General features: G+C 52.4%; 4 protein-coding genes across 4 annotated transcripts; 3 read left to right on the top strand and 1 right to left on the bottom strand.

The window, feature by feature from the left end:
* Positions 1-656: 656 nt before the first annotated feature.
* LOC127303145 (L-type lectin-domain containing receptor kinase IX.1-like) lies at positions 657-2,562 on the top strand. Its single transcript, XM_071820712.1, has 2 exons — positions 657-741; positions 1,477-2,562. Exons 1-2 carry the CDS (start codon positions 657-659, stop codon positions 2,448-2,450), a joined length of 1,059 nt encoding a protein of 352 aa, XP_071676813.1. The 3' UTR covers positions 2,451-2,562.
* A 5,100-nt stretch (positions 2,563-7,662) lies between these two features.
* LOC139830978 (wall-associated receptor kinase-like 14) lies at positions 7,663-9,111 on the top strand. The gene is made up of 2 exons (XM_071819784.1): positions 7,663-8,512; positions 8,645-9,111. Exon 1 carries the CDS (start codon positions 7,741-7,743, stop codon positions 8,452-8,454), a length of 714 nt encoding a protein of 237 aa, XP_071675885.1. The 5' UTR covers positions 7,663-7,740; the 3' UTR covers positions 8,455-8,512; positions 8,645-9,111.
* Positions 9,112-9,662: 551 nt separating this feature from the next.
* Positions 9,663-11,647, bottom strand: LOC127298710 (uncharacterized). Its single transcript, XM_051328551.2, has 6 exons — positions 11,504-11,647; positions 11,250-11,423; positions 10,788-11,156; positions 10,492-10,707; positions 10,303-10,423; positions 9,663-9,870 (listed from the first exon to the last, which is right to left on the bottom strand). Exons 1-6 carry the CDS (start codon positions 11,615-11,617, stop codon positions 9,797-9,799), a joined length of 1,068 nt encoding a protein of 355 aa, XP_051184511.1. The 5' UTR covers positions 11,618-11,647; the 3' UTR covers positions 9,663-9,796.
* Positions 11,648-23,370: 11,723 nt separating this feature from the next.
* LOC127298709 (L-type lectin-domain containing receptor kinase IX.1-like) lies at positions 23,371-24,466 on the top strand. Its single transcript, XM_051328550.2, has 2 exons — positions 23,371-23,508; positions 23,620-24,466. The coding sequence occupies exons 1-2, from the start codon at positions 23,444-23,446 to the stop codon at positions 24,248-24,250; spliced, it is 696 nt and encodes a 231-aa protein (XP_051184510.2). The 5' UTR covers positions 23,371-23,443; the 3' UTR covers positions 24,251-24,466.
* The last annotated feature ends 254 nt before the right edge of the window (positions 24,467-24,720 follow it).

The raw sequence follows: 24,720 nt of genomic DNA, 5'->3' as shown, positions 1-24,720 counted from the left end.
GCCTGGACTGCCTTATCCATGCGCCCGAGGGAATCAGGAAGTTGTGCCCGCACAGCCGAACGGTTCGCGCTGTCTATGGTGCCTGCACCCTCCGTTACTCCAATGAGTCGTTCTTCTCTGTCGCCGACCTTGCCATCGTGAACTAGGTGCAACAAATCCCTGATGCTGAAGACACACTTGTCGTTGATACTGCTGGCATGAGTCGAACAAGGCTCGAGCTTCTTCGTCGGCTCACGGAGAGGGCCGGGCTAGCGGCTTGGCGGGTTGCCGAGGACAATCAAGGGTTCAACGATGCACAATGGATGTACGGGGTGGTGCAGTGCACAAGGGACCTGCCGGCAAGCGAGTGCACGCGATGCCTCTTCCAAATTCACGGATCAGCTGCCGCGATTGTTTCCAAACAACAGCAGAGGTGAAATCAAGGGATACAGTTGCTACCTGTCTTACTACATAATCACCGAAGAGCCTAAGGCTTGGCAGCTAAAGAGGGAGCGGTACAGCGAGACTTATGAGAGGAGGATGGCGGCCGAGGAGTCAGACCGCAGTGAGGAGCGCCAAAAACGACGACGGCGGCGGCGACGCAAAGTGGCATCGTGGGCCTTGTCCTTGGTGCAGTAGCGCTCGTGCTCTACTTGATTGGCTTATTTGTACGGTACATGTTGAAGGAGGTCGCCTACTTCTGCGGCAAAAGGGTATATCGAGACGACCTGGAGAAAGGGAATGGGCCCAGGCGATTCACATGTTAGAACTAATCTTGTCATATGTATCGGAATTACTTTGTTTTCCTTCATGCATATAGCTAGTTAGTTTCTAGGTACTTGGAGGCAGGTGAAACTACACTTGTGCGTACAGGAGGCGAGATGCCGAGCTGGCCGTGTGTGGCGGCCAGTGTGTAAGGCGTGATGCCATGATACTGTGTGAAGCAGCAACGTCGTGTGAAGCGGCCTTGTACGCAGAAGTGGAGCATGACAACCCTGCGTGAACCAGTCCTGGAGCCAGCGATTTGCAGGGCTGTTTAGCCGAGTGAATCGGTGATCAGTAGTTGCTGCATGTGTGCTGTGTTGGCCGGGTCGTGCTGAGCATGACGTGCATGTAGCTAGTGTGTTAGTGGTTGGAGTTAGTAGTGGAGTTAGTGGCCGGCTAAGTGGTGGCCAGGTAATTCACAAGACATGTATAAATTGTTGAGGTTGAGTTAATGAAAAAGTTGAGGCCGTGAGGGCTGAGCAAAAGATGTAGCCTCTATGAGTGCCAAGGGAGAGAACCATGGCAAAGCCTTCTTCTTCCTTGGTCAGTGTGTGCGTGTGTGTTCTAGGTGAGAGAGAAGAGTATACAGAGAGAAGAAAAGCTCGGCTGTGTGAAACAGTCCGAGGCCAAACACTGTGTATCACGTGTGTTGTGAGAAACAACTAAAGAAGTAAGTAGCTAGCTACGGAGTTGAGAGACTCAACTCTTTCATCACATACCATGAGCTTGCAGTTGCCACCGACTGCTTCTCCAGCGGGAACAAGCTAGGTGAAGGAGGCTTCGGGTCCGTTTTCCGGGGGTTCATCACCGATGCAAACCTCCATATCGCCGTAAAGAAAGTGTCCAAGAGCTCCCGCCAGGGCTGGAAGGAGTTTGTTTATGAGGTGAAGATAATTAGCCAGCTCCGACATAAAAATCTTGTGCAGCTCCTTGGATGGTTCAACGGTGGCAATGATGATGATCTCCTGCTCGTCTATGAACTGATGCCCAACGGCAGCCTAGACGCTCACTTGTACAAGCCAGACTACCTGCTGCCATGGACAGTTAGGTATGAGGTCGCGCTTGGCCTTGGCTCCGCGCTGCTGTATCTGCATCAGGAGATGGAGCAGTGTGTCGTCCACAGGGACATCAAGCCGAGCAATATCATGCTGGACGCGTACTTCAAAGCCAAGCTCGGTGACTTCGGCCTGGCAAGGTTTCTGTGCGATGGCCGGGGCTCACTCACGACGGGCGCAGCTGGGACGCTCGGGTACATGGACCCAAGGTGCATTCTCTCAGGCATGGCCAGCATGGAGTCCGACGTGTACAGCTTTGGGGTCGTACTGTTAGAAATCGCCTGCTGCCGAAGGCCTGCTGTAGCCCGAGGCGACGAGGGAGATGTCATCCACCTGGTGCAGTGGGTTTGGGAGGCATACGGCCAAGGGGCCATCCTCGAGGCAGCGGATGTGCGGCTGGAGATGGAGCGTGTCATGATGGTCGGGCTCTGGTGTGGGCACCCTGACCCCAGCCTAAGGCCGTCCATCAGGCAGGCCGTCAGCGTTCTGCGATTGGAGACGCCACTACCGAGCCTCCCGGCGAAAATGCCGGTCCCAGCCTACATCAGGCCCCCACTGGCAGATGACTCTTTTGGTTCTCTGGAGAATACCGGCGGCATCAGCAACGGGGATGCCAGCATGACCCATTCATCTCGAAACAAAGTTGAATAGATGATCGCCAATCTTGGCATTTAGGTTCGTTACAGAAAATTTGAAGTACTACTTGTAACTAATGGAGCTACTTTATATATACATGCTTGAAGTGAACCACGCTATTACGAAATCTGAGGTACTTGAAAATAATGTATGCGGTCAAAGTTACGATCTTGGGAACCCCATTACCGAGGATGAGGTCAAAGAGGCAATAAATCAAATGCCCGGTGACAAGGCTCCCGGGCCGGATGGGTTCACCGGGCTCTTCTTCAAGAAGTGTTGGGACATCATTAAGAACGATTTGATGAAGGTGGTAAATGACTTTGGGAACCTTCATGTGGCAAATTTTCATTGGCTTAACTCCGCCAACATCGCCCTTTTGCCAAAGAAGGAGGGGGCGGAGGATATCTCGGATTACCGCCCTATTAGCCTCATACATGCTATCGCCAAGATCATTGCTAAAGTGCTTGCTCTCCGTTTAAGCCCTTTGATGAACGACCTCGTCTCCAATGCCCAAAGTGCTTTCATCAAGAAGAGGACCATTCACGACAACTTCCTCTATGTGCGAAACCTCGCCAAACGCTTCCACAAGAACAAAACACCGGCGCTCCTCTTCAAGCTCGATATTCGCAAGGCCTTCGACTCCGTCTGTTGGGAATTCATTGTTGACCTTCTCCAAAGACGGGGCTTTCCGAGCAGATTTCGCAATTGGATCACCGCGTTGCTCACCACGTCTTCCTCCTGGGTGCTACTCAATGGCATCGCCGGATACCCCATTGTGCATGGGCGTGGGCTTCGGCAAGGAGATCCGCTCTCTCCGCTTCTCTTCGTGCTTGCCATTGACCCTTTGGCCAAGATCCTTGAAGGTGCTACCCGTCATGGCCTTCTTCACAAACTTCGTGGGCGAGGAAACATTTTGCGCACATCCCTTTACGCGGACGATGCGGCGGTCTTTGTTGCTCCCCTTCGTGAGGACATCATCAACCTAGCTAAAATTCTTGAGAGCTTTGGAGAGGTCACCGGTCTTTGCACTAATTTCCAAAAGAGCTCCGTCGTGCCTATCCGGTGTGATGGGTTTAACCTTGACGACATCCTTGAGGGCATCCCGGCTACTAAAACATCCTTCCCCTTGAAATACCTCGGCCTTCCGCTGTCGGTTTGGCAACTTAAGAGGGTGGATTTCCAACATCTTGAAGACAAATGCTCCGGGAAACTACCAACATGGGGAGGAAAGTATATCACCATGGCCGGACGCACGGAGCTCGTTAGATCTGTCATCACTTCGCAAGCCACCTACTAACTCACACCTCTTGTCCTACCGCTGTGCACTATAAGTTTCATCAACAAAATCGAGAGGGCCTTCCTTTGGTCGGCTAAGGATACAACGACCGGAGCCAAATGCAAAGTAAATTGGGAAACGGTGTGCCGCCCCAAGAAGCTTGGAGGGCTTGGTGTCATGAACTTGGAGAAATTTGCCACGGCCCTTCGTCTTCGTTGGCCTTGGCTCGAGTGGAAAGATAGTTCTAAATTTTGGGCGGGCTCTAAAAACCCATGCTCCAAAGATGACATGGAAATTTTCTACGCCGCAACCACCATTAACATTGGTGATGGTCGCAAGACCCCTTTTTGGGAGGCCCCTTGGCTTGATGGGAGCAAGCCCATCGACTTGGCTCCGTTCATCTTTGCTTCTTCGAAAAGGAAAGCTTGGAATGCCAAAAAAGCATTAGAAGATAATGCTTGGGTGCGCATGATCAACCTTGATGAAAGCTTCACCATGGACCATCTTACACAATTTGTGGCTTTATGGATAAAACTACAAGACGTGCATCTTCATGATGAGGCCCCCGATGATATTTCTTGGAAGCTTACGGCCAATGGCCAATACTCGGCCAAGTCGGCCTATCATTTGCAATTCTTGGGCTCCACTTTCTCCTCCCTTCACAAGTCGGTGTGGAAGGTTTGGGCACCTCCTAAGGTCAAGTTCTTCGCATGGCTTCTCACTCAAAATAGGATTTGGACCGCCGACCGGCTTCAAAAGAGGGGGTGGCCAAATTGCGCGTTGTGTCCCCTATGCAAGCAAGTGACGGAGTCGGTCAATCATCTTTTCATCCATTGCCGGTTCGCCGTGCGACTTTGGTGCTCCATGCGGGATTGGCTTGGCCTTCCCAACTTGCAACCAAGCCAATGGGCGGGTCTCTCTATCAAGTCTTGGTGGGATTTTTTGACCACCAATGTCGGTCCTAGTCGCAAAGCCGTGGCCTCCATCTCCTTGCTTGTCCTTTGGGAAATTTGGAACGAGAGGAATGCGAGGGTCTTTCGCAACAAGCATGCCCCACATGTGGTTATTCTTCAAAATGTTAAACGTGAAGCCCGTTTGTGGGCTTCCGCGGGAGGAAAAACATCTTAGGGATATTTTGCCGGGAGAGTAATCCCGTTGTACCGCGGTTTAATACCGCTTTGTAAGGACTATCTTGTCCAAAAACTTCTTCTTGATTAATAGATTGAGGCAAAGCTTTTGCCTCCGTTTCAAAAATAATAATATTGTATGCAACTTGATCATGTAGGACTTTTTTCCAGCAATCGACCATGATGACATGGTTGCATTCATTTTTGTTGGATTCAGATGAAATTCGATCCGTTATATGTGCAGCAACTCTTGTATTTTGTTGGATTCAGACGATTTAAGCTTATTTTCTTCCTATTGGAGACATCATTTTATTGTTCATATGGGAGCTAGTGTTCATATATCTGGCGTGCCCTGAATTTCCGGATGCAGCAACTCTTGTTGATCGAGTGGCTCTGCTGCTGCAGTGTCAGGCCATCTGGCATGGTGCCGGCGATGTGATGCTCGCGCGTTAGGCCATCTCCAACGGCGCGACGCAAACGGTCGCTGAGCGACCGTTTTCGTCCGCCGTGATCGGAAATGCGTCTGGGGCCTGTTCCAGCGGGGCGACGCAAAGTGACCGGGCCGTCCGCGGAGACGCAAACCTGGTCCAAATATGCGCCAAATTTGCGTCTCCGCGGACGCTCGGCGGTCGCGAAAAATGTCCGCGTTGGGTACATCCGGGCCCGGTCGATAGTGACTAGGTAAGCAAAAGATTTTTTCATTATTATTGATTGGCCAAAAGGATCATCTTTACAGAGATGGTTAGTCGAGTTAACCTAAAACTACAACGGCCGTACCTACTCGCCGTCGCGCGGCCTACACCGGCCTCGGTTACTCGCAGTCACGCGCCCTACTACTGGCCGCCGGATGGGCCGGCGCCGTCGTCGAAGCGGGAGCGCTTCTTGCACTCCGCGCGCCACGCACGCCGGCGAACGGACATCTCGTCCTGCCGCCTGCGGCGTTCGAGGGCCTCGGCCAGGGAGCTGTCCCACAGGGTCGTCACCGTCGCAACGGCCACCTTGGTAGCCGCCGCCTTCGCCGTCGCCCGGGCCTCCTCCTCCTCTGCCGCCGCCTGGACCGTTGCCGCCGCCCGGGCCTCCTCCTCCGCTGCCGCCTGGACCGCCGCCGCCGCCGCGTCCTCCTCCGCCTGGACCGCCGCCTGGATCGCCGCCACGTCGGCGACGAAGCGGGCCCTGCCCCTAGCCGCCGCCGCCACAGCTTCGTCCCTGGCGGCGATGGCGACCTCCAGCTCCCGGTTCTCCTGCTCGACCCGCGCGGGAGAAGGGCCCCTACGCTGGAGCGAGTCCAGGTCGGAGCACATTAACCCCCCAGCCATGGCCATCGCATAGCTGTGGGCTTCCTCCTCCGCCAGCCAAGCCTGACGGCGTTGGGCGTCCCCAGCCAGGGACTCGAAGGACGCAAGCAGAACAAGCTGGTCACCGGCGCACTCGAAGCGCATGGGCACGGGGACGTCGTCGTCCGCGATGTCGTGGATGACGGCGTCGGCCGGAGGGGCCGCGATGGCCGCCCGCGCCTCCGCGAGCTCGGCCCTGGCGTCGGCGAGCTCGGCCATGGCGTTGGCGATCTCCGCTCTGGTCGCCGCGAGGCGCCCTTCCGCGCGCTCTGCCGCCTCCGCCTCCGCGACCTCCGCCTCCGCTGCCACCACCTCCAGGTCCAGCTGCTGCGCCTCAACGCCGGCGGCGGCTACCTCGTCTTCCTCCTCCTCCGGGTGGAGCTGGCGGCACATGTGAACAACGTGCTCCCAATTCATGTGGTCGGCCATGGATGGATGGTAGCTTGAGCTGTGCCCGTCGCCCCCGCCGGTGTCCACCATATATAGCCACGGCGGGGCGGGAAACGGCGTTGGCGCGCAGGGCGTTTCCCGCGCGCGCGAACCGCCGGCGAAACTTGCCAATGTATTGGGCGTGCGCGGGAACGATCGTCGCCGCGCGGGAACAGTTAATCGCCGGCGGCAGTCCTCGACGGGACGTAAAACGCCATTAGCGACCTTGACGCTGTCCCGGGATAAAATATGTGTCCGCACCGCTGGAGCTACCCCCGACGCAAACGGTCGCCCTGACCCACAACGCGTCCGCGGGCCGGCGCAAACGGACATTTCGGACGTCCGAAATGCGTCGGCCCGCTGGAGAGATGCCCGCCGGGTCAGCTCTTCCAGTCTCGGCAACTTTATCCCCCCCTCCCCCCCCCCCTCCCCCCTACATTGCACGGCAGTCAAAATATCTCTGCCGAGTTGATCTTATCGTTTTGTCTCTCATCTTTTATTGAGCTATCGTGTCGTTATCTTGGGACTCTAGGTAGTATGAACTATTATATCGTTGTTTGGTAGAATTCTTGGAAACAACTGACATCAATCCAGAATAAATACATCCATTTGGTAATTTATATTCTCGTTCTTATATATCAATCCTTGTGATTTCGTAGCACCAGATGGTATAGTTTCAAGGAAAATTTGTGTGGTATGGTTGTTTCTTAGATTTATGAATTTATTTTCGAGGCATCGATTAAATTTTTTCCCGTGTCACAGGGAAATGCTTCCATGGTCCTCGATGTGGACGTGACTCCGACGTTTTCCGAACAATATTATTGATGCCGGCCGAATAAACTTGCCGACTGAGTCTTCGTCAACCAAGCCTAACTTACCGTGCTTCGTACGGCCGGGCAGTATGCATATGCGACTATGCGTAGGTTGAGCGCGTCTGGGTGTGCTGGAACTGGTGTGGATGAGCCGGAGGACGACGACGGCTCTGCGTTCCAGCACCAAGCAAGTCACAATGGAAAGCAACAACAGGGGCTGCGTGAACCCAATGGGTAAGTGGACACCACCACCCGGCCCGGCCAACTGCAGCTCGCTTGACTTGCTTGCCATGGCTCATACCCGCAAAAAAAAAGTCTCCGTGTGATATGCGGGGCACGACAGTGCTGCCCCTGGCGGCAATGGTGGTGGTCCTGCTGCACGCGGCAAGCCGAGCTGCTGGAGCGGGTGGCGGCGGCGACGGTAGCTGCGAGCGTAGCTGCGGGAGCATGAAACTCCCCTACCCGTTCGGCTTCTCCAGCGGCTGCACGATACGTCTCGGCTGCGACGACGACGTCGCGTGGCTCGGGGACGCGCGCGAGCTGGGACTGCACGTGCGTAATGTCACGGCGCGGGGGATCATCCTCGAGCTGATCCCCGACTGCTCCCGCGCGTTCAACGCGACCGTCGGGGCGCTCTTCTCGGACAACTACGCGCCCAGCTCCGGGAACACCCTCGTCGTTAGCTCATGCAGCCCAGTAGCTCAGGGTGCCCGCATCATCAGCGACTGCAGCAGCAACCCACCTGCCAGCAACATGAGCAGGAGCTCGTCCCACTGCTCCGCCAACGAGTCCATCCGCTGCATCGTGTCTCTTCCGCCCAGCGACTCCAGCGGCCGCCATTTTCTGAGAAAGCATGAGGTGCTCAGCTCGGAGTGCGTCGGGCTTGTCTCGTCGATGAGCTACCAGGATGAACCGACGCCCGGGTTACTGCTGGGCTTGCTGAGGCTGGACTGGTGGGTGCAGGGTCGGTGCCGCTGTTCTCCCAGCGCCAACTGCACCCAGTTCACTGCGCCGACGGGGCAGGAGGTGTTCCGGTGCTGATGCATGGAGGGGTTCGAGGGCGACGGCTTCATCGACGGCGCCGGTTGCCGGCCACAAGGTCAGTAATCAGTGCTCACCAGTTCAAGGCGTTTTTGTTTTAGAAAACAGGGGAGTATTTGGTTTTCTCGGCCGTTAAAAATGCGTCAATGTTCCTCATTATCTGTTTCATATTTTCCATAACATGAAAAAGGTGCCTCGAGCTGGGAAGGCCGCAAACTACAAGTGTCCACTGGTGTGGCTGCCGCATGCGGAACCTTCCTACTTTCCGCCAGCATCGCGGTTTGCTTCTTCCTCCACCGCCGGGGGAGAAGCAACGCCATGAAAACAGACAAAAAAATACCTAAACATGCGAGACTCTTCCGTGGAGAACTCGTGGAGGACGAGCTTGACCAAGGAGCCGGTGCCCCCCGACGATTTTACTACGACGAACTCACTGTCGCCACTGATAACTACTCCGACGACAGGGCGCTCGGAAAAGGAGGCTTTGGATCAGTGTATCGAGGATTCCTGAGCGACATGAACCGTGAAGTGGCCATCAAGAGGGTGTCTGAGACCTCTCGACAGGGCTGGAAGGAGTTCGTCTCCGAGGTGAGCATCATTAGTCGGCTCAGGCATCGGAACCTCGTGCAGCTCATTGGATACGGGAGAACTGTTCTTTGCCGTGCGCCAATATCACACGGCAAAGGCCCAAATCCTCTCGGCAAAGGCTTTGCCATGCGGCCTTGCACGGCAAAGAACACACGGCAACGATCCGGCCGGCAAAGACGTCTTTGCCGTGCGTCGAGGGAAAATCGCACGGCAAAGGCTTTGCCGTGCGACCTAGCTTTGCCGTGCGCTGCGCCTGCCTTTGCCGTGCGATTTGCTTTGCCGTGCGCTGGGCGTCTTTGCCGTGCCCCCTACTTTGCCGTGCGCCTCCGCGCCAAGCCGCACGGCAAACACTTGGCTTTGCCGTGTGCCTCCACTCCAAGCCACACGGCAAAGCATCCTACAGCAACACCAGGGGGCAGCATAGGCACCCTTTGCCGTGCGGCTTTCTCTTTGCCGTGTGCATGTGCACGGTAAAGGTGCTGAAAAAATTCCAGGTTTTTGCTGTTTCCATTTAATCCCTGCACATATAATTCACAAAATAGATATATATTTCCAGATACATATATAGCACAATATATAGACATTTGCACATCATCAACAACAAAGTTCAACCGCTAATAGTCCAACAAAGTCCATACAATAGTCCAACAACAAAGTCCAACAACAACAAAGTCCACCAACAACAAAGTAGTCCAACAACAAATTCATACATAGAATGCTCCAAGCTCACACAACAAAGTTCATACAAGCAACGTCAACCTTCGCCACTTCCTTGTCCTCCACTTCCTTGTCCTTCTCCACCTCCTTGTCCTCCATCTCCTTGTCCTCCTACGAGTTCATATATAGATGCATAAGTGGCATGCAATGGCTAAAATTGACATGTAAGAACTAGAATTGATATGGAAGAACTAGAATTGACATTGAATGGCTAAAATTGAACATAATCGCTAGAATAGACAAGAAATGGCTAAAATTCAACATAATGGCTAAGAATGACATGGAATGGCTAAAATTGACATGTAAGAACTAGAATTGACATGGAAGAACTAGAATTGACATGGAATCGCTATAATTGAACATAATCGCTAGAATTGACATGAAATGGCTAAAATTTAACATAATGGCTAAGAATGACATGGAATGGCTAAAATTAACATGGAATAGCTAAAATTGAACATAATGGCTAAAATTGACATGGTTGAATGGCTAAAGTTCACAAGTGACATGGTATGGAAGAATTACAAGTGTAGGAGAACTCACCTAGAAACTGCTGCAGGCTCCGGATGATGCCCGTATTGTTGACGGTCAAGCCAGGTGTCAGCGGGCTCTGACTTGGCGCTTGCTGGAGGAGCGCCATCACAGCCGGATCGGGCGTGGGGATCTGCAATATCCAAAGTTCGGTTAGACAACAAACAAGATTGAGACGGAGATATTAAGTTAACCACTTACAAAATGTGGGAACATAGGAGGACACGACGTGCTAGGACCACTACTCCCCGGTGGGGAAGTCAGCACGGCCTGGTTCATGAACATCTGCTGGAACATCTGCTGCTGTTGTTGCATCTGCTGCAACATCTGCTGCTGCATCTGCATGTTCTCCCTAAGCTGCTGCTGCATCTGCATCTGCTCCTCTTGGTGCCTCCGTTCCCTTTCTTCCATCTCCGCCTACGTTGTGTTGCCGCGATGTCAGTAACATTGCAATGGAAAACATGTAATGAAGCGTAGAGGATCGACGAAGAACTTACCCGTAACTTCTCCACAGCTAGGTCCGAAGCCCGTGGGCGGGTCTCTACCCGAGGCTGCTCGCTCGTACGCCCACGACGGATCTGGCGTAGAGATGGAATGGTCGTTGGGTCGACTAACCCGTCAGCAATCCATAGGCGGCCACCCTTCTTGCCTTGTCCCGCAAGCACCGCAACCTCAACGTCAAAGTCTTCGGTGGTTGGGTCGGCGTCTTCGCCGTGCTTGGCCTTGAACTTCGAGCGGTACGCGCCACACTGGGCCTCCGCTAGCCCGTTGACCCACACGGACCCCGTTTCAGGATGCGGCTCCCTCCTGGTCTTGGACTTTTGGAAAAGGCCAAACAAGTTTGGTGTCACGCCTGTCTTCACTTCCTGCAAAAGAGTACATGCAAGTAAGTGAAGAGGGACACCCTTGCGGGGCTAACAATAACATGAAACGAAAGAATGAAGAAACCATTTGCTCACCTCTTGCTGCAAGGTAAGGGCCAAGTTCTTGCTGCCCAGGACATGTGATCCACCTCCCATCTCTAAACGCTTCTGCTTGCCCTCCTCGTGCTTCCGGGCGTACTCGGCGGATGTCCACCATATGACCATCGCAAGAAAGCACGCCTTGTCTTCCCCGACGTACTGAGGAGGGTTCTACATACACAAGATAGACCCATTATTAGAACATAAACTTCATGAAAATGCGGAAGTAAAGAACACATCGATGCTAATACCTGCAGGTACTGCCACGGTGCCATGAGCGTATCCCGACAATCAGCCTTACTCATCCAAACTTTGCGCTCGGCGTGCCAGTCGCGGACGCACTGGACACGTGCCTCGTAGTGCATGCCAGTCACCCTCACCCTGCACAACTCGTGTAAGATAATGTCGCACGCAATTTCCTTGCCCTCAGCCCTCGTGAAGTATTTCTGCAACCATGCACATAGGTAAAACAAGAGGAATTAGAGCAACTATTGGTAGTCAAGAAGTGTTTGAATGCTAAGAAGTCAAAAGTCACGTACCCAGAAGTGGCGGACAACCCGCTCTTGCATGTTGGCGCACTTGCCGCTAGGATCTTCCGCGTAGCTGTAGTGCTTCCAAGTCCAAGCCACATCGCGGCCACCACTAGGGAGATTGACAATCCCAGGGAAATGCTTCCTAATTAGGCCTCCAAGGATGTTCGAGTACTCACGTGTCGGCAGCCTCCTCGGATCACCATACTTGAACATGCTGCACAACGAATTGCCAAAATCAGTATGCATGTGATAAAAATATTGTATAATGATAAAAATTTCAATAATGGAATGCCAAAATCAGCATGTACCTCTTTCCAGCGGGCACGAGAACAACATCACGGAAGGCCCAAGTTTTTAGCTTGGGGAGTTTCGTAATCCCGCGCTTATACGGCTTCTTGTCCCGTGGTTCCAGCCTCTCCTCGGCTGCAACGTACTCCTCCTCCTCGGGCGGATACCAAGCTAGGTCTTTGTTTAGCTCCTGCGGCAAACCCCCCAACCCCTCATCCTCCTCGAGCTCCTCCCCACCGTCCTCCCCACCGTCCTCCCCACCGTCCTCCCCACCATCCTCCTCATCCTGCCCACCGTGCTCCTCACCGTCCTCCTCGTCCTCCCCACCCCACTGCTCCTCGTCATCATCCTCGGCTGGGGGAGGACTAGGAGAAGGGGTACGAAGTCGCCGTGGCTGGGCATTCTTCCTCCGTGGTGGAGGGCTAGGAGGAGCACTAGGAGGACGTGTCTGCGACGATGAACCACTCGAAAGTCCCACAAGCTCAGCCACGGCCTTGATCTTCTTTTTGAAACCTCCCTTTCTTTTTCTTGGCGGCATGTTTCAATCACCTGCAAACACAATGAAAAGAGTGGTTTATTAGTATGCAATGTAAACAGATGAATATTAGTGAAATCAACAATAAATAGCACATAGTTCAGTACATAGATCATAGTTTATTACAAATAGCACATAGTTCAGTATATAGGATAGCCTCACAATTACAACTACATAGCACATAGTTTATTACAAATAGCACATAGTTCAGTACATAGGATAGCCTCACAATTACAACTACATAGCACATAGTTTATTACAAATAGCACATAGTTCAGTACATAGGATAGCCTCACAATTACAACTACATAGCACATAGTTTATTACATAGGATAGCCTCACAATTACAACTACATAGATCAGTAGCCGTTGTCGACATCCGTAATCGGACCACATGTTTCATCATCATCAGGCTCAGCGAACCAATAATCATCGATGAAACCTGGAGGTGGTCCATTTGGACCTAGGTCAATGCCTGCTTTGAACGCCTCGAGCAAACTTAGGTCTTCTACGGCACACACATCCTCAGCTTCATATTCTTCATTGTCTTCCTCCATAACCGCATCTTCTTCTTGCTCATCGTCTACGACCATGTTATCAACAACGGCCGACAAGTCGATAGTGAAATGACCGGGGAGCCCTTCTTCTTGATAAAAATCAACACTCCTTGTTGAGGGGTCTACGCGGCGGTAATCATCCTTGTTTGGCGGGGGTGGCCTAATGCGTGAAGGAACCATCATCACAACATCCCATCCATGTAGACGTTTGGTCAGGTTTCGGCACGCGTACGGGAGATAGAATACTTGGAAGGCTTGGGTGGCCAAAATGTACACGTCCTCTCCCTTATAAACAGAGCTTCTTTCCACTTCGACCAATCCAATTTCAGGATCCCGTCTCACGCGGCGTGGGTCGAACCAATGGCATTTGAATACGACGGGATTTAGCCCTTTGTCAAACCCGTAATTCAGCTCGTATATACCCTCGACTCTTCCATAGTAATGGAGTCCATCATCACCTTGACATACCACCCCGCTATTTATTGTCTTCTTGTTTGGACGGCTTGTTGTGTATTGATGGGTCTGGAAGCGATACCCATTCACGTCATAAGAATTGAACGAGTCGACGGAATGGTTGAAGCCCCTAGCAATTTTTCGTAGCAAGGGATTCATGTCTTTGTCAGTTCTTGCCTACAAGATTAGGACGACAAGTTTAGAACAAGAAATGTCGGCCGAAATGTCGACAGTGTACAAACAAATTTGGATAGGATAGTACCAAACCACAGAACCAGCTACTGAAACCGTGACCGCCGCCCTTATCGAAAATTTCCTTGGATTCTTCCGAGGTAGGATCCCTGTGGGTATACCTCCAATATTTAGTCGTGAATTGTCTACAACAGTGAACGGAGGAAGAGTTAGCCACGAACATACGATGAATGTTTGCAAATAACTAAATGGTTAGCACTTACTTGATGTACGGCTTCACTTCCACCATGGTGTTCAAGACATATGAGTGGATCAACTCCCGCTCATGTAAATTCGTTGTGTACGGCTTCGAGCCACTTGACTTGCCGCCAAGCCCTATGAAGATGCTAAGCTTGGGTACATCTTCATTGTTGGCGGCATTGTAACGGAGGACCGGGTTGTGCTTTGTGGGAATGTTGGGATCATAGTGCTTAGTGGTGAAGTTTGCCACCTCCACGTTCAGGACTGCCTCGGCTATGGATGCTTCGATCTTGCATTTATTGCCAGTCATCTGACGAAGCTTTTGTGTTTCTCTCTCGGGACCAAACTGCCAACGGCCCCAATTCGGCCCCCCCTTTAAGCATTCCTTCGCGAGGTGGAGGATCATATGTTGCATCGGATTAAAGAACGCTGGAGGAAAGATCTTCTCTAGATCGCAAAGCAACATGGGTGCCTGTTCATCCAGCTTCTCAATCACTTCAGTGTCTAACTCCCTAGCACAAATCTGGCGGAAGAAATAACTCAACCTCGCTAGCACTCGCCAAGTCTTCTCAGGGACATAGCCTCGAATCATCACCGGCATTATCCGCTCAATCCATACGTGGTAGTCATGACTCTTCAGTCCTTGTACTCGCAACGTTTCAATGTTAAGACCCCTCATCCAGTTGGCTGCCAACCCATCAGGGAAAAACAAGGAGTCCTTCATCCATTGGAAGACCTCCCTTTTTTGGGCCTTTGTGAGGCAGAACGGAGCGTGTGGCTTAGTCCAAGTTTTTTTGGCACCTTGAGGTGGCTTCATGTTCAACTCTGGCCTATCGCACAACTTTTCTTGGTCAATTCGAGCCTTTATGTTATCCTTCGTCTTCTCAGTGTCCACTATGGTGCTCCAAATGGCTTCACTGATATTCTTCTCGGTGTGCATTACATCAATGTTATGCGGGAGCTCGAGAAACTCAAAGTAAGGAAGCTTCCAGAAGCACGGCTTGTGGGTCCATTGGTGTGTCTCCCCATATCCCAAGAAACCATTCCCATCAGGGTTAGGCTGGAGAGCGTCTAACTCGGCCTTGGTTTCCTGTCCGGTCTTCGGAATTGGCTTCGGTGCATGGACAACGCGGCCTTTTTTGAAGCTCTTTACATCACTCCTGTATTCATGACTCTGCTAAAGGAACTATCGAGCTTCATCAAAGCAGGAATACTTGCCACCCTTGTTTAGCCAGAAGAAAGTCACGGCTTGCCTGCACTCCGGACAAGGCCACTTCCCATGTGTACACCACCCGCAGAACAAAGCACGTGCTGGCAAGTCATGCAGAGACGTGTGGTACCAGACATACATATCGAAGTGTTCCTTCTTTGCCGCGTCATAAGTTCGGATCCCGCGATCTTCCCACCCAAGAAGCAAGTCATCAATCAGTGGTTCCAGATACACGTTCATGTTCTTACCCGGGTATTTCGGTCCTGGGATTATCATCGACACAAAAATGTACTCTGATCTCGTGCAGACGCCAGGGGGTAGGTTCAGGGGAATAACAAACACTGGCCAACAACTGTATACCGCAGCCGACATACCATATGGATTGAACCCATCGGTTGATATCGCAATTGCTACGCTCCTCGGGTCACCGGCTTTCAGGGGATATTTCTTGACAAAGTTCTTCCATGCAGTACCATCCGACGGATGTATCATCTTGCCACTGTCTGGTCTGATCCCTTCTACAGCCCACCTCATCTGCTGGGCAGTATCCTCGGTCATGAAGAGCCGCTGGATCCTCGGTAGGACTGGAAGATAGCGGAGGATATTCTTGGCAACCGTGGTCTGCCTCTTCTGACCATCACCATTGGTGTCAACCTCAAAGTACCTTGAGCTATTGCAATGGATGCAATAGTTTATGTTAGCATGCTCCTCTCTGAATAGCATGCATCCCTTTGGACAAGCGTGTATCTGCTGAGATGACATCTTGAGGTCACTGAGCAATTTTTTCGAATAGTAGAAGTTTTGCGGCAAGAGGTGCCCTTTCGGCAGAATGCTGCCAACGAGGACCAGAAGTTCATCGAACCCATCTCTGCACAGATTCCTGTGGCACTTAAAGGCCAAAAGGCGAGCGATGGCATCTAGTTGGGTAACATCTGTATTTACGTGTAGGGGTTTCTGCGAAGCAAACAAAGCCTCGTAATACTTCTTTGTGTTTTCCTCCGGCTCCTCACTTGTCTCCGCATCCCTAGATGTCTCCGCCTCTACATGAGGGCTTTCAGGCACATTACCATTAGCCAAGTTCTCTAGGCACCTATCAAACCCAGTATCATATTCTCTCGTAGGCTGAATCTGCCGCACCTCCTTCCTAGCACGTTTCTTCGCCTTTTCTCCATGAAAAGTCCAAATCTTGTAGGACGGTTTGAACCCAGACTTGATCAGGTGAAGACTCATAGTTTCCTTGTCCTGTGTTTTTTGGTTGTTGCACTTACTACAAGGGCAAAAAACTGTTCTGGGTTTGCTAGGGATGTCAAACGCCCTGTCCACGAACTGCTTGGTCTTTTCTCCCCATTCCTCAGTATATTTCCACGGACCAATTCTGCCATCGTACATCCAGTCACGATTATCCATCCTCTAACCAGCACCAAAACAGACAAACTTAGAATTTATATTAAACATGATCCGCATTTTAATTTTTCCTTTTTTACGCATGCATCAACCTGAATCTCTACTAGGTGGGCTCCTAGCAGCCGCCGGATCCGTAGATTGAGTACGTTCTCCCTGCTCTACCCTGATCCGAGTCAGGATTTCGGCAGCACCTCCCCGCTGCTCTCCCGATACACGTCTCGCCAAAAAGCCGAGAGGGGTGTGCATCCGGAGAACAACGGGGAGGCGCTGCCGAAATCCTGACTCGGATCGGGGTAGAGTAGGGAGAACGTACCCAACTACGCATCCGCCGACTGTCCCGATAAATGCCGTAAGAGTTACGCTTCATAATATGCGAGACCACTAATGCATATTTATCTGCGTAACCCTTACGGTCGGGAAGAGACGCCTAGGTAACGCGACATACTTGGTGATCTAGACCCAAAAAAAAAACCTAGGTACATAGGGGCGAGATTTTTACCCTTGACGCGTGAGCGAATCGGCGAAGAAGATCCGGGACGCCCCCTCAAAGACCCCCGCGACGCCGCCCCCCGTGTCCACCTCGAAGAAGATCCGAGACGCCCCCTCAGAGACCCTCGTGGCACCGACCCCCGTGTCCACCTCGAAGCATCGCCTGCATAGTGAGAAAATGAATTACTAATGGAAGCGAACACAATTTTTTTTTACAACTATTACTTATAATTTGCTTGCAGCACATTATCTTTTTTCCTACATTGGCCTATTTTTAACCTATTCTTAAAAATCCTACACTAAATACTATTTTAAAAAATCCTACACTAAATCCAATTTTAAAACTCCTACACCAAATCATGAACTAAACTACACTAAATCCAATCAATCCTAAATACACTAAATCCTAAACTAAGCTGCAGGCCGGGTCCTAACTAAGTCCTACACTAATATATGCAGGGACGAAATCGGGGCCGGGGCGCACGTACTCGATCTGCCGGCGAGCCGGAGGAGGGGATCTGGCAAGGTGGGAGGAGGACGCTGCCGAGGTGGTGGCCGCGGGACGGTGGGAGGAGGGGTCGGCAAGCGGGGCGGCGAGGCGGTGGAGGCGCGACGGGAGGAGGTGGCCTGGAGGCGCGCGCGTCGAAGCGCGTCGGCGGCGAGGCGGTGGAGGCTGCGAGGCGCGGGAGGGGCGGTGGCCGGGAGGCACGGCGGCGAGGCGGCGGGCGGCGGCGAGGTGGCGGGGCGGCGGCGTGATGGCGAGGCGGCGGCGTGCGCGGGGGCAGCAGGCCGGGGCCGAGCGAGGCGGTGGAGGCTACGAGGCGCGGGAGGGGCGGTGGCCAGGAGGCACGGCGGCGAGGCGGCGGGGCGGCGGCGAGGTGGCGGGGCGGCGGCGTGATGGCGAGGCGGCGGCGCGCGCGGGGGGCAGCAGGCCGGGGCCGAGCGAGGCGCGTGCGAGTGTGTGTGTGGCTCAGATTGGCTGGCCGGTCGAGCTAGCTTATGATTGGCTCTTTGCCGTGAGGATGGCCTTTGCCGTGCGCCTATGCACGGCAAAGAGCTCTTTGCCGTGTGCGCCACCTTTGTCGTGCGCCTGTGCACGGCAAAGAGCTCTTTGCGGTGTGCACCACCTTTGCCGTGCACTTGTACACGGCAAAGAGATCTTTGCCGTGCAAAATCAACTTTGCCGTGCGCTTTGGTACAATAATTTTTTTTCTTCATCATTTCAAGATTCAAATCTATTTCAAAATTATATGAAACCTGTATTTTAACCTGTATTTTATCTAGGGGGGGTAGACCCCCGAGGCACGCATACCGCCGTTATCGGGGGGGAACGAACGCCGGAGCACCGGAATACCACCAAAACTTGCATGTGGACCTACGATATGTGTGAAAGTGTGTTGGAAGGTGTGATTCACCAAATGGTGCAAGGCATAGCTCCCATGTGTGAGATTCCTCTCTTTCGGGCGATAACACTTGGAAGATTCCTCGACTTGTAGGCTGAAGTGTCCCGCTGCGGGTATACCGGTGGCTACAATGTGCCAAAGTGTGCCAGACCTAGCTTTCCATGTGTATATGGCCTAAACAAAACTAAACCTATCAAAAAGTATGTTGGTGGAACCTCCCGCGGAGAAATCTAGGGGGGTAGACTCCCCGAGGCACGCAGACCGCCGTTATCGGGGGGGGAACGACCGCCGGAGCACCGGAATACCACCAACACTTGCATGTGGACCTAGGATATGTGTGAAAGTGTGGTGGAATGTGTGATTCACCAAATGGTGCAAGGCATTGCTCCCATGTGTGAGATTCCTCTCTTTCGGGCGACAGCACTTGGAAGATTCCTCGACTTGTAGGCTGAAGTGTCCCGCTGCGGGTATACCGGTGGCTACAATGTGCCAAAGTGTGCCAAACCTAGCTTTCCATGTGTATATGGCCTAAACAAAACTAAACCTATCAAAAAGTATGTTGGTGGAACCTCCCGCGGAGAAATCTAGGGGGGTAGACCCCCCGAGGCACGCAGACCGCCGTTATCGGGAGAGAACGACCGCCGGAGCACCGGAATGCCACCAAAACTTGCATGTGGACCTAGGATATGTGTGAAAGTGTGGTGGAAGGTGTGATTCACCAAATGGTGCAAGGCATTGCTCCCATGTGTGACATTCCTCTCTTTCGGGCGATAGCACTTGGAAGATTCCTCGACTTGTAGGCTGAAGTGTCCCGCTGCGGGTATACCGGTGGCTACAATGTGCCAAAGTGTGTCAGACCTAGCTTTCCATGTGTATATGGCCTAAACAAAACTAAATCTATCAAAAAGTATGTTGGTGGAACCTCCCGCGGAGAAATCTAGGGGGGTAGACCCCCCGAGGCACGCAGACCGCCGTTATCGGGAGAGAACGACCGCCGGAGCACCGGAATGCCACCAAAACTTGCATGTGGACCTAGGATATGTGTGAAAGTGTGGTGGAAGGTGTGATTCACCAAATGGTGCAAGGCATTGCTCCCATGTGTGACATTCCTCTCTTTCGGGCGATAGCACTTGGAAGATTCCTCGACTTGTAGGCTGAAGTGTCCCGCTGCGGGTATACCGGTGGCTACAATGTGCCAAAGTGTGTCAGACCTAGCTTTCCATGTGTATATGGCCTAAACAAAACTAAACCTATCAAAAAGTATGTTGGTGGAACCTCCCGCGGAGAAATCTAGGGGGGTAGACCCCCCGAGGCACGCAGACCGCCGTTATCGGGAGAGAACGACCGCCGGAGCACCGGAATACCACCAAAACTAGCATGTGGACCTAGCATATGTGTGAAAGTGTGGTGGAAGGTGTGATTCACCAAATGGTGCAAGGCATTGCTCCCATGTGTGACATTCCTCTCTTTCGGGCGATAACACTTGGAAGATTCCTCGACTTGTAGGCTGAAGTGTCCCGCTGCGGGTATACCGGTGGCTACAATGTGCCAAAGTGTGTCAGACCTAGCTTTCCATGTGTATATGGCCTAAAAAAAACTAAACCTATCAAAAAGTATGTTGGTGGAACCTCCCGCGGAGAAATCTAGGGGGGTAGACCCCCCGAGGCACGCAGACCGCTGTTATCGGGAGAGAACGACCGCCGGAGCACCGGAATACCACCAAAACTTGCATGTGGACCTAGCATATGTGTGAAAGTGTGGTGGAAGGTGTGATTCACCAAATGGTGCAAGGCATTGCTCCCATGTGTGACATTCCTCTCTTTCGGGCGATAACACTTGGAAGATTCCTCGACTTGCAGGCTGAAGTGTCCCGCTGCGGGTATACCGGTGGCTACAATGTGCCAAAGTGTGCCAAACCTAGCTTTCCATGTGTATATGGCCTAAACAAAACTAAACCTATCAAAAAGTATGTTGGTGGAACCTCCCGCGGAGAAATCTAGGGGGGTAGACCCCCCGAGGCACGCAGACCGCCGTTATCGGGGGGGAACGACCGCCGGAGCACCGGAATGCCACCAACACTTGCATGTGGACCTAGGATATGTGTGAAAGTGTGTTGGAAGGTGTGATTCACCAAATGGTGCAAGGCATTGCTCCCATGTGTGAGATTCCTCTCTTTCGGGCGACAGCACTTGGAAGATTCCTCGACTTGTAGGCTGAAGTGTCCCGCTGCGGGTATACCGGTGGCTACAATGTGACAAAGTGTGCCAAACCTACCTTTACATGTGTATATGGCCTAAACAAAACTAAACCTATCAAAAAGTATGTTGGTGGAACCTCCCGCGGAGAAATCTAGGGGGGTAGACCCCCCGAGGCACGCAGACCGCCGTTATCGGGGGGAAACGACCGCCGGAGCACCGGAATGCCACCAAAACTTGCATGTGGACCTAGGATATGTGTGAAAGTGTGTTGGAAGGTGTGATTCACCAAATGGTGCAAGGCATTGCTCCCATGTGTGAGATTCCTCTCTTTCGGGAGACAGCACTTGGAAGATTCCTCTTGTAGGCTGAAGTGTCCCGCTGTGGGTATACCGGAGGCTATAATGTGCCAAATGGTGCCAAACCTACCTTTACATGTGTATATGGCCTAACCAAAACCAAACCTATCAAAAAGTATGTTGGTGGAACCTCGCGCGGTGAAATCTAGGGGGGTAGACCCCCCCGAGGCACGCAGACCGCCGTTTTCAGGGGGGAACTATCGCCGGAGCACCGGAATGCCACCAACACTTGCATGTGGACCTAGGATATGTGTCAAAGTGTGTTGGAAGGTGTGATTCACCAAATGGTGCAAGGCATTGCTCCCATGTGTGGTATTCCTCTCTTTCAGACGATAACACTTGGAAGATTCCTCGACTTGTAGGCTGAAGTGTCCCGCTGTGGGCATACCGGTGGCTATAGTGTGCCAAAGTGTGCCAAACCTACCTTTACATGTGTATATGGCCTAACCAAAACCAAACCTATCAAAAAGTATGTTGGTGGAACCTCGCGCGGTGAAATCTAGGGGGGTAGACCCCCCGAGGCACGTAGACCGCCATTTTCGGGGGGGAACTACCGCCGGAGCACCGGAATGCCACCAACACTTGCATGTGGACCCAGGATATGTGTGAAAGTGTGTTGGAAGGTGTGATTCACCAAATGGTGCACGGCATAGCTCCCATGTGTGAGATTCCTCTCTTTCAGGCGATAACACTTGGAAGATTCCTCGACCTGTAGGCTGAAGTGTCCCGCTGCGGGTATACCGGTGGCTATAGTGTGCCAAAGTGTGTCAAACCTAGCTTTCCATGTGTATATGTCCTAAACAAAACTAAACCTATCAAAAAGTACCTTGGTGGAACCTCGCGCGGTGAAATCTAGGGGGGTAGACCCCCCGAGGCACGCAGACCGCCGTTTTCGGGGGGGAACGACCGCCGGAGCACCGGAATGCCACCAAAACTTCCATGTGGACCCAGGATATGTGTCAAAGTGTGTTGGAAGGTGTGATTCACCAAATGGTGCAAGGCATAGCTCCCATGTGTGGCATTCCTCTCTTTCAGACGATAACACTTGGAAGATTCCTCGACTTGTAGGCTGAAGTGTCCCGCTGCGGGTAACGAGTGGCTATAATGTGCCAAAGTGTGCCAAACCTAGCTTTCCATGTGTATATGGTCTAAACAAAACTAAACCTATGAAAAAGTACATTGGTGGAACCTCGCACGGAGAAATCTAGGGGGGGTAGACCCCCCGAGGCACGTAGACCGCCGTTATCGGGGGGAACGACCGCCGGAGCACCGGAATGCCACCAAAACTTCCATGTGGACCCAGGATATGTGTCAAAGTGTGTTGGAAGGTGTGATTCACCAAATGGTGCAAGGCATAGCTCCCATGTGTGGCATTCCTCTCTTTCAGACGATAACACTTGGAAGATTCCTCGACTTGTAGGCTGAATTGTCCCGCTGCGGGTAACGAGTGGCTATAATGTGCCAAAGTGTGCCAAACCTAGCTTTCCATGTGTATATGGTCTAAACAAAACTAAACCTATGAAAAAGTACATTGGTGGAACCTCGCACGGAGAAATCTAGGGGGGGTAGACCGCCGGGGCCCATATATAGACCGCTCTTTTGGGGGGGGGGGGAGAGACCTCCGGAGCACTTGAATCCCAGCCAAACTTTCATGTGGACCTAGAATATGTTTGGAAGTGTCGTGTAAGGTGTAAAGCTGCAAGAAATTGCACCAAATATGTGGGGGCGATAACACTTAGCAGACACCGAACCCCCGTTAATTTGCTCCGAAACCCTGATATGTTGGGGGGAGGGGTCGATGAAGATGTAGATTACTTGTTTTATCGGTATACAGATTGTATTAAGTAACACTAACAAATAGTGTACAAAAAGTAAAAACTAATTTTACAACAAATATAAGTATTAATATAAATATGAATACTACAAAAGAGGGGAAAGAAATGAAACTGCCCTCTGTGCCGTGCAAAAACGCACGGCAAAGGGTTGCCACGCACGGCAAAGGAATCGTTGCCGTGCCCGCGGCTTTGCCGTGCGCCTTCGTGGCCTCTTTGCCGTGGGGGGTTACTTTGCCGTGCGCCATCTGGCTGCTTTACCGTGCGGGTATGCTTTGCCGAGTGCCGAGCTGTATCTTTGCCGTGCGCCTTTTGTTTGCCGTGCGTCGTTCCCCTGCTGCACGGCAAAGCTGTCATTGCCGTGCGCGCGGCGCACGGCAAAGAACTGCCACACGGCAAAGGGTCGAAAAGGCACACGGCAAAGAGGCGCGCACGGCAGTGAGACTTTTTCCCGTAGGATGGTGCCATGGCGGCGACGAGCTGCTCTTGGTCTACGAGTTGATGCATAATGGCAGCCTTGACACTCATTTGCACAAACCAGACTGCGTGCTGGCATGGCCAGTTAGGTATGCATTTCGTAAGCTAGTTCCACTCCACATAATCATGCATGAATTTAGCGTTTCTTGTGAGACTCTTGCATTTCCTCACTCTATTGTGATACTTTTGACATTTTTCAGGTATGAGATCGTGCTCGGCGTAGGTTCAGCACTTCTATATTTACACCAGGACATGGAGCAACGCGTGGTTCACAGAGACATCAAGCCAAGCAACATCATGCTAGACTCCTCGTTCACCGCCAAGCTTGGCGACTTTGGTCTCGCGAGGCTTATCAATGACGGCAGAAGATCTTACACGACTGGCTTGGCCGGTACATTGGGGTACTTCGATCCAGAGAGCATGCTGTCCGGCAGAGCGAGCGTGGAGTCAGACATCTACAGCTTCGGGGTCCTCCTCCTCGAGGTTGCCTGCGGGCGGCGCCCTGCGGTGGTCCACAAAAATGGTGATGTCGTCCACCTGGTTCAATGGGTGTGGGACTTATATGGCGGTGGAGGGATCGTTGGTGCCGCCGACGAGCGGCTTAGGGGCGAGTTGGATGATCGGGAAATGGAGTATGTTCTGGTCGTCGGACTCTGGTGCGCGCATCCCGATCGCGGCATGAGGCCGTCCATCAGGCAAGCTGTGAACGTTTTGCGATTCGAAGCGCCATTGCCGAGCCTGCCGGCAAGGATGCCTGTTGCAACCTATGGACCGCCGACAAATCCTTTGAGTTTTGGGACGCTGGTCTTAAGCAGTGCCAACGGCCGGTGACGATGATCTCTTTGGAACACACAGACAACCAGGGACATCGGTCACTAACTAAATTGAGAGCGGCAACTTCTGTAGTCATTCTACAACATATTATAGCTCAATGTCACTGCTGAAACATGGTTGATGTTTTTTTTTTCTGAATCCTTGCGTCAGGATTTAGGATCGGAGTGACATTAATGAAGCTTAATGAGTTCTTTTGTGGTACCCTCAAATGAATGGCCACTGTTGATTTTCGTTCATCAAACCTAACTAGTTTTATACTACAGTTAAATATTTGAGAGGGCATCTCCAACGCGGCGACCCATCCCGCGCTCGTGCGTCCGGATGGGTCCAACCGGACAAATCCGCGGCCCAACGCAGCCCCGCATCGCAAATGCGGATGGCCGCGGTGTCCGGGACGATGCAAACCTGGTCCAAATCTGGGCTAGGTTTGCGTGGCCGCGGATGGCACGCGGCATCTGGTCGCGCTC

The sequence above is a fragment of the Lolium perenne genome, chromosome 5, assembly GCF_019359855.2.
Source record: "Lolium perenne isolate Kyuss_39 chromosome 5, Kyuss_2.0, whole genome shotgun sequence".
In the NCBI taxonomy this organism is placed as follows: domain Eukaryota; kingdom Viridiplantae; phylum Streptophyta; class Magnoliopsida; order Poales; family Poaceae; genus Lolium; species Lolium perenne.
The sequence above is the reverse complement of the archived record's forward strand: the minus strand, read 5'-3'. Positions and strand labels throughout refer to the sequence as shown.

Coding starts and splice junctions, on each gene's coding strand:
- LOC127298710 (XM_051328551.2), bottom strand. CDS start 11,617: ATGCACTACGAGGCACGTGTCCAGTGCGTCCGCGACTGGCACGCCGAG. Junction 11,424..11,503: donor CACCGTGGCAGTACCTGCAG/GTATTAGCATCG, acceptor TTGTGTATGTAG/AACCCTCCTCAGTACGTCGG. Junction 9,871..10,302: donor GAGCCTGCAGCAGTTTCTAG/GTGAGTTCTCCT, acceptor ATGAACTCGTAG/GAGGACAAGGAGATGGAGGA.
- LOC127298709 (XM_051328550.2), top strand. CDS start 23,444: ATGCATAATGGCAGCCTTGACACTCATTTGCACAAACCAGACTGCGTG. Junction 23,509..23,619: donor GTGCTGGCATGGCCAGTTAG/GTATGCATTTCG, acceptor GACATTTTTCAG/GTATGAGATCGTGCTCGGCG.
- LOC139830978 (XM_071819784.1), top strand. CDS start 7,741: ATGCGGGGCACGACAGTGCTGCCCCTGGCGGCAATGGTGGTGGTCCTG.
- LOC127303145 (XM_071820712.1), top strand. CDS start 657: ATGTTGAAGGAGGTCGCCTACTTCTGCGGCAAAAGGGTATATCGAGAC. Junction 742..1,476: donor TGGGCCCAGGCGATTCACAT/GTTAGAACTAAT, acceptor ATGAGCTTGCAG/TTGCCACCGACTGCTTCTCC.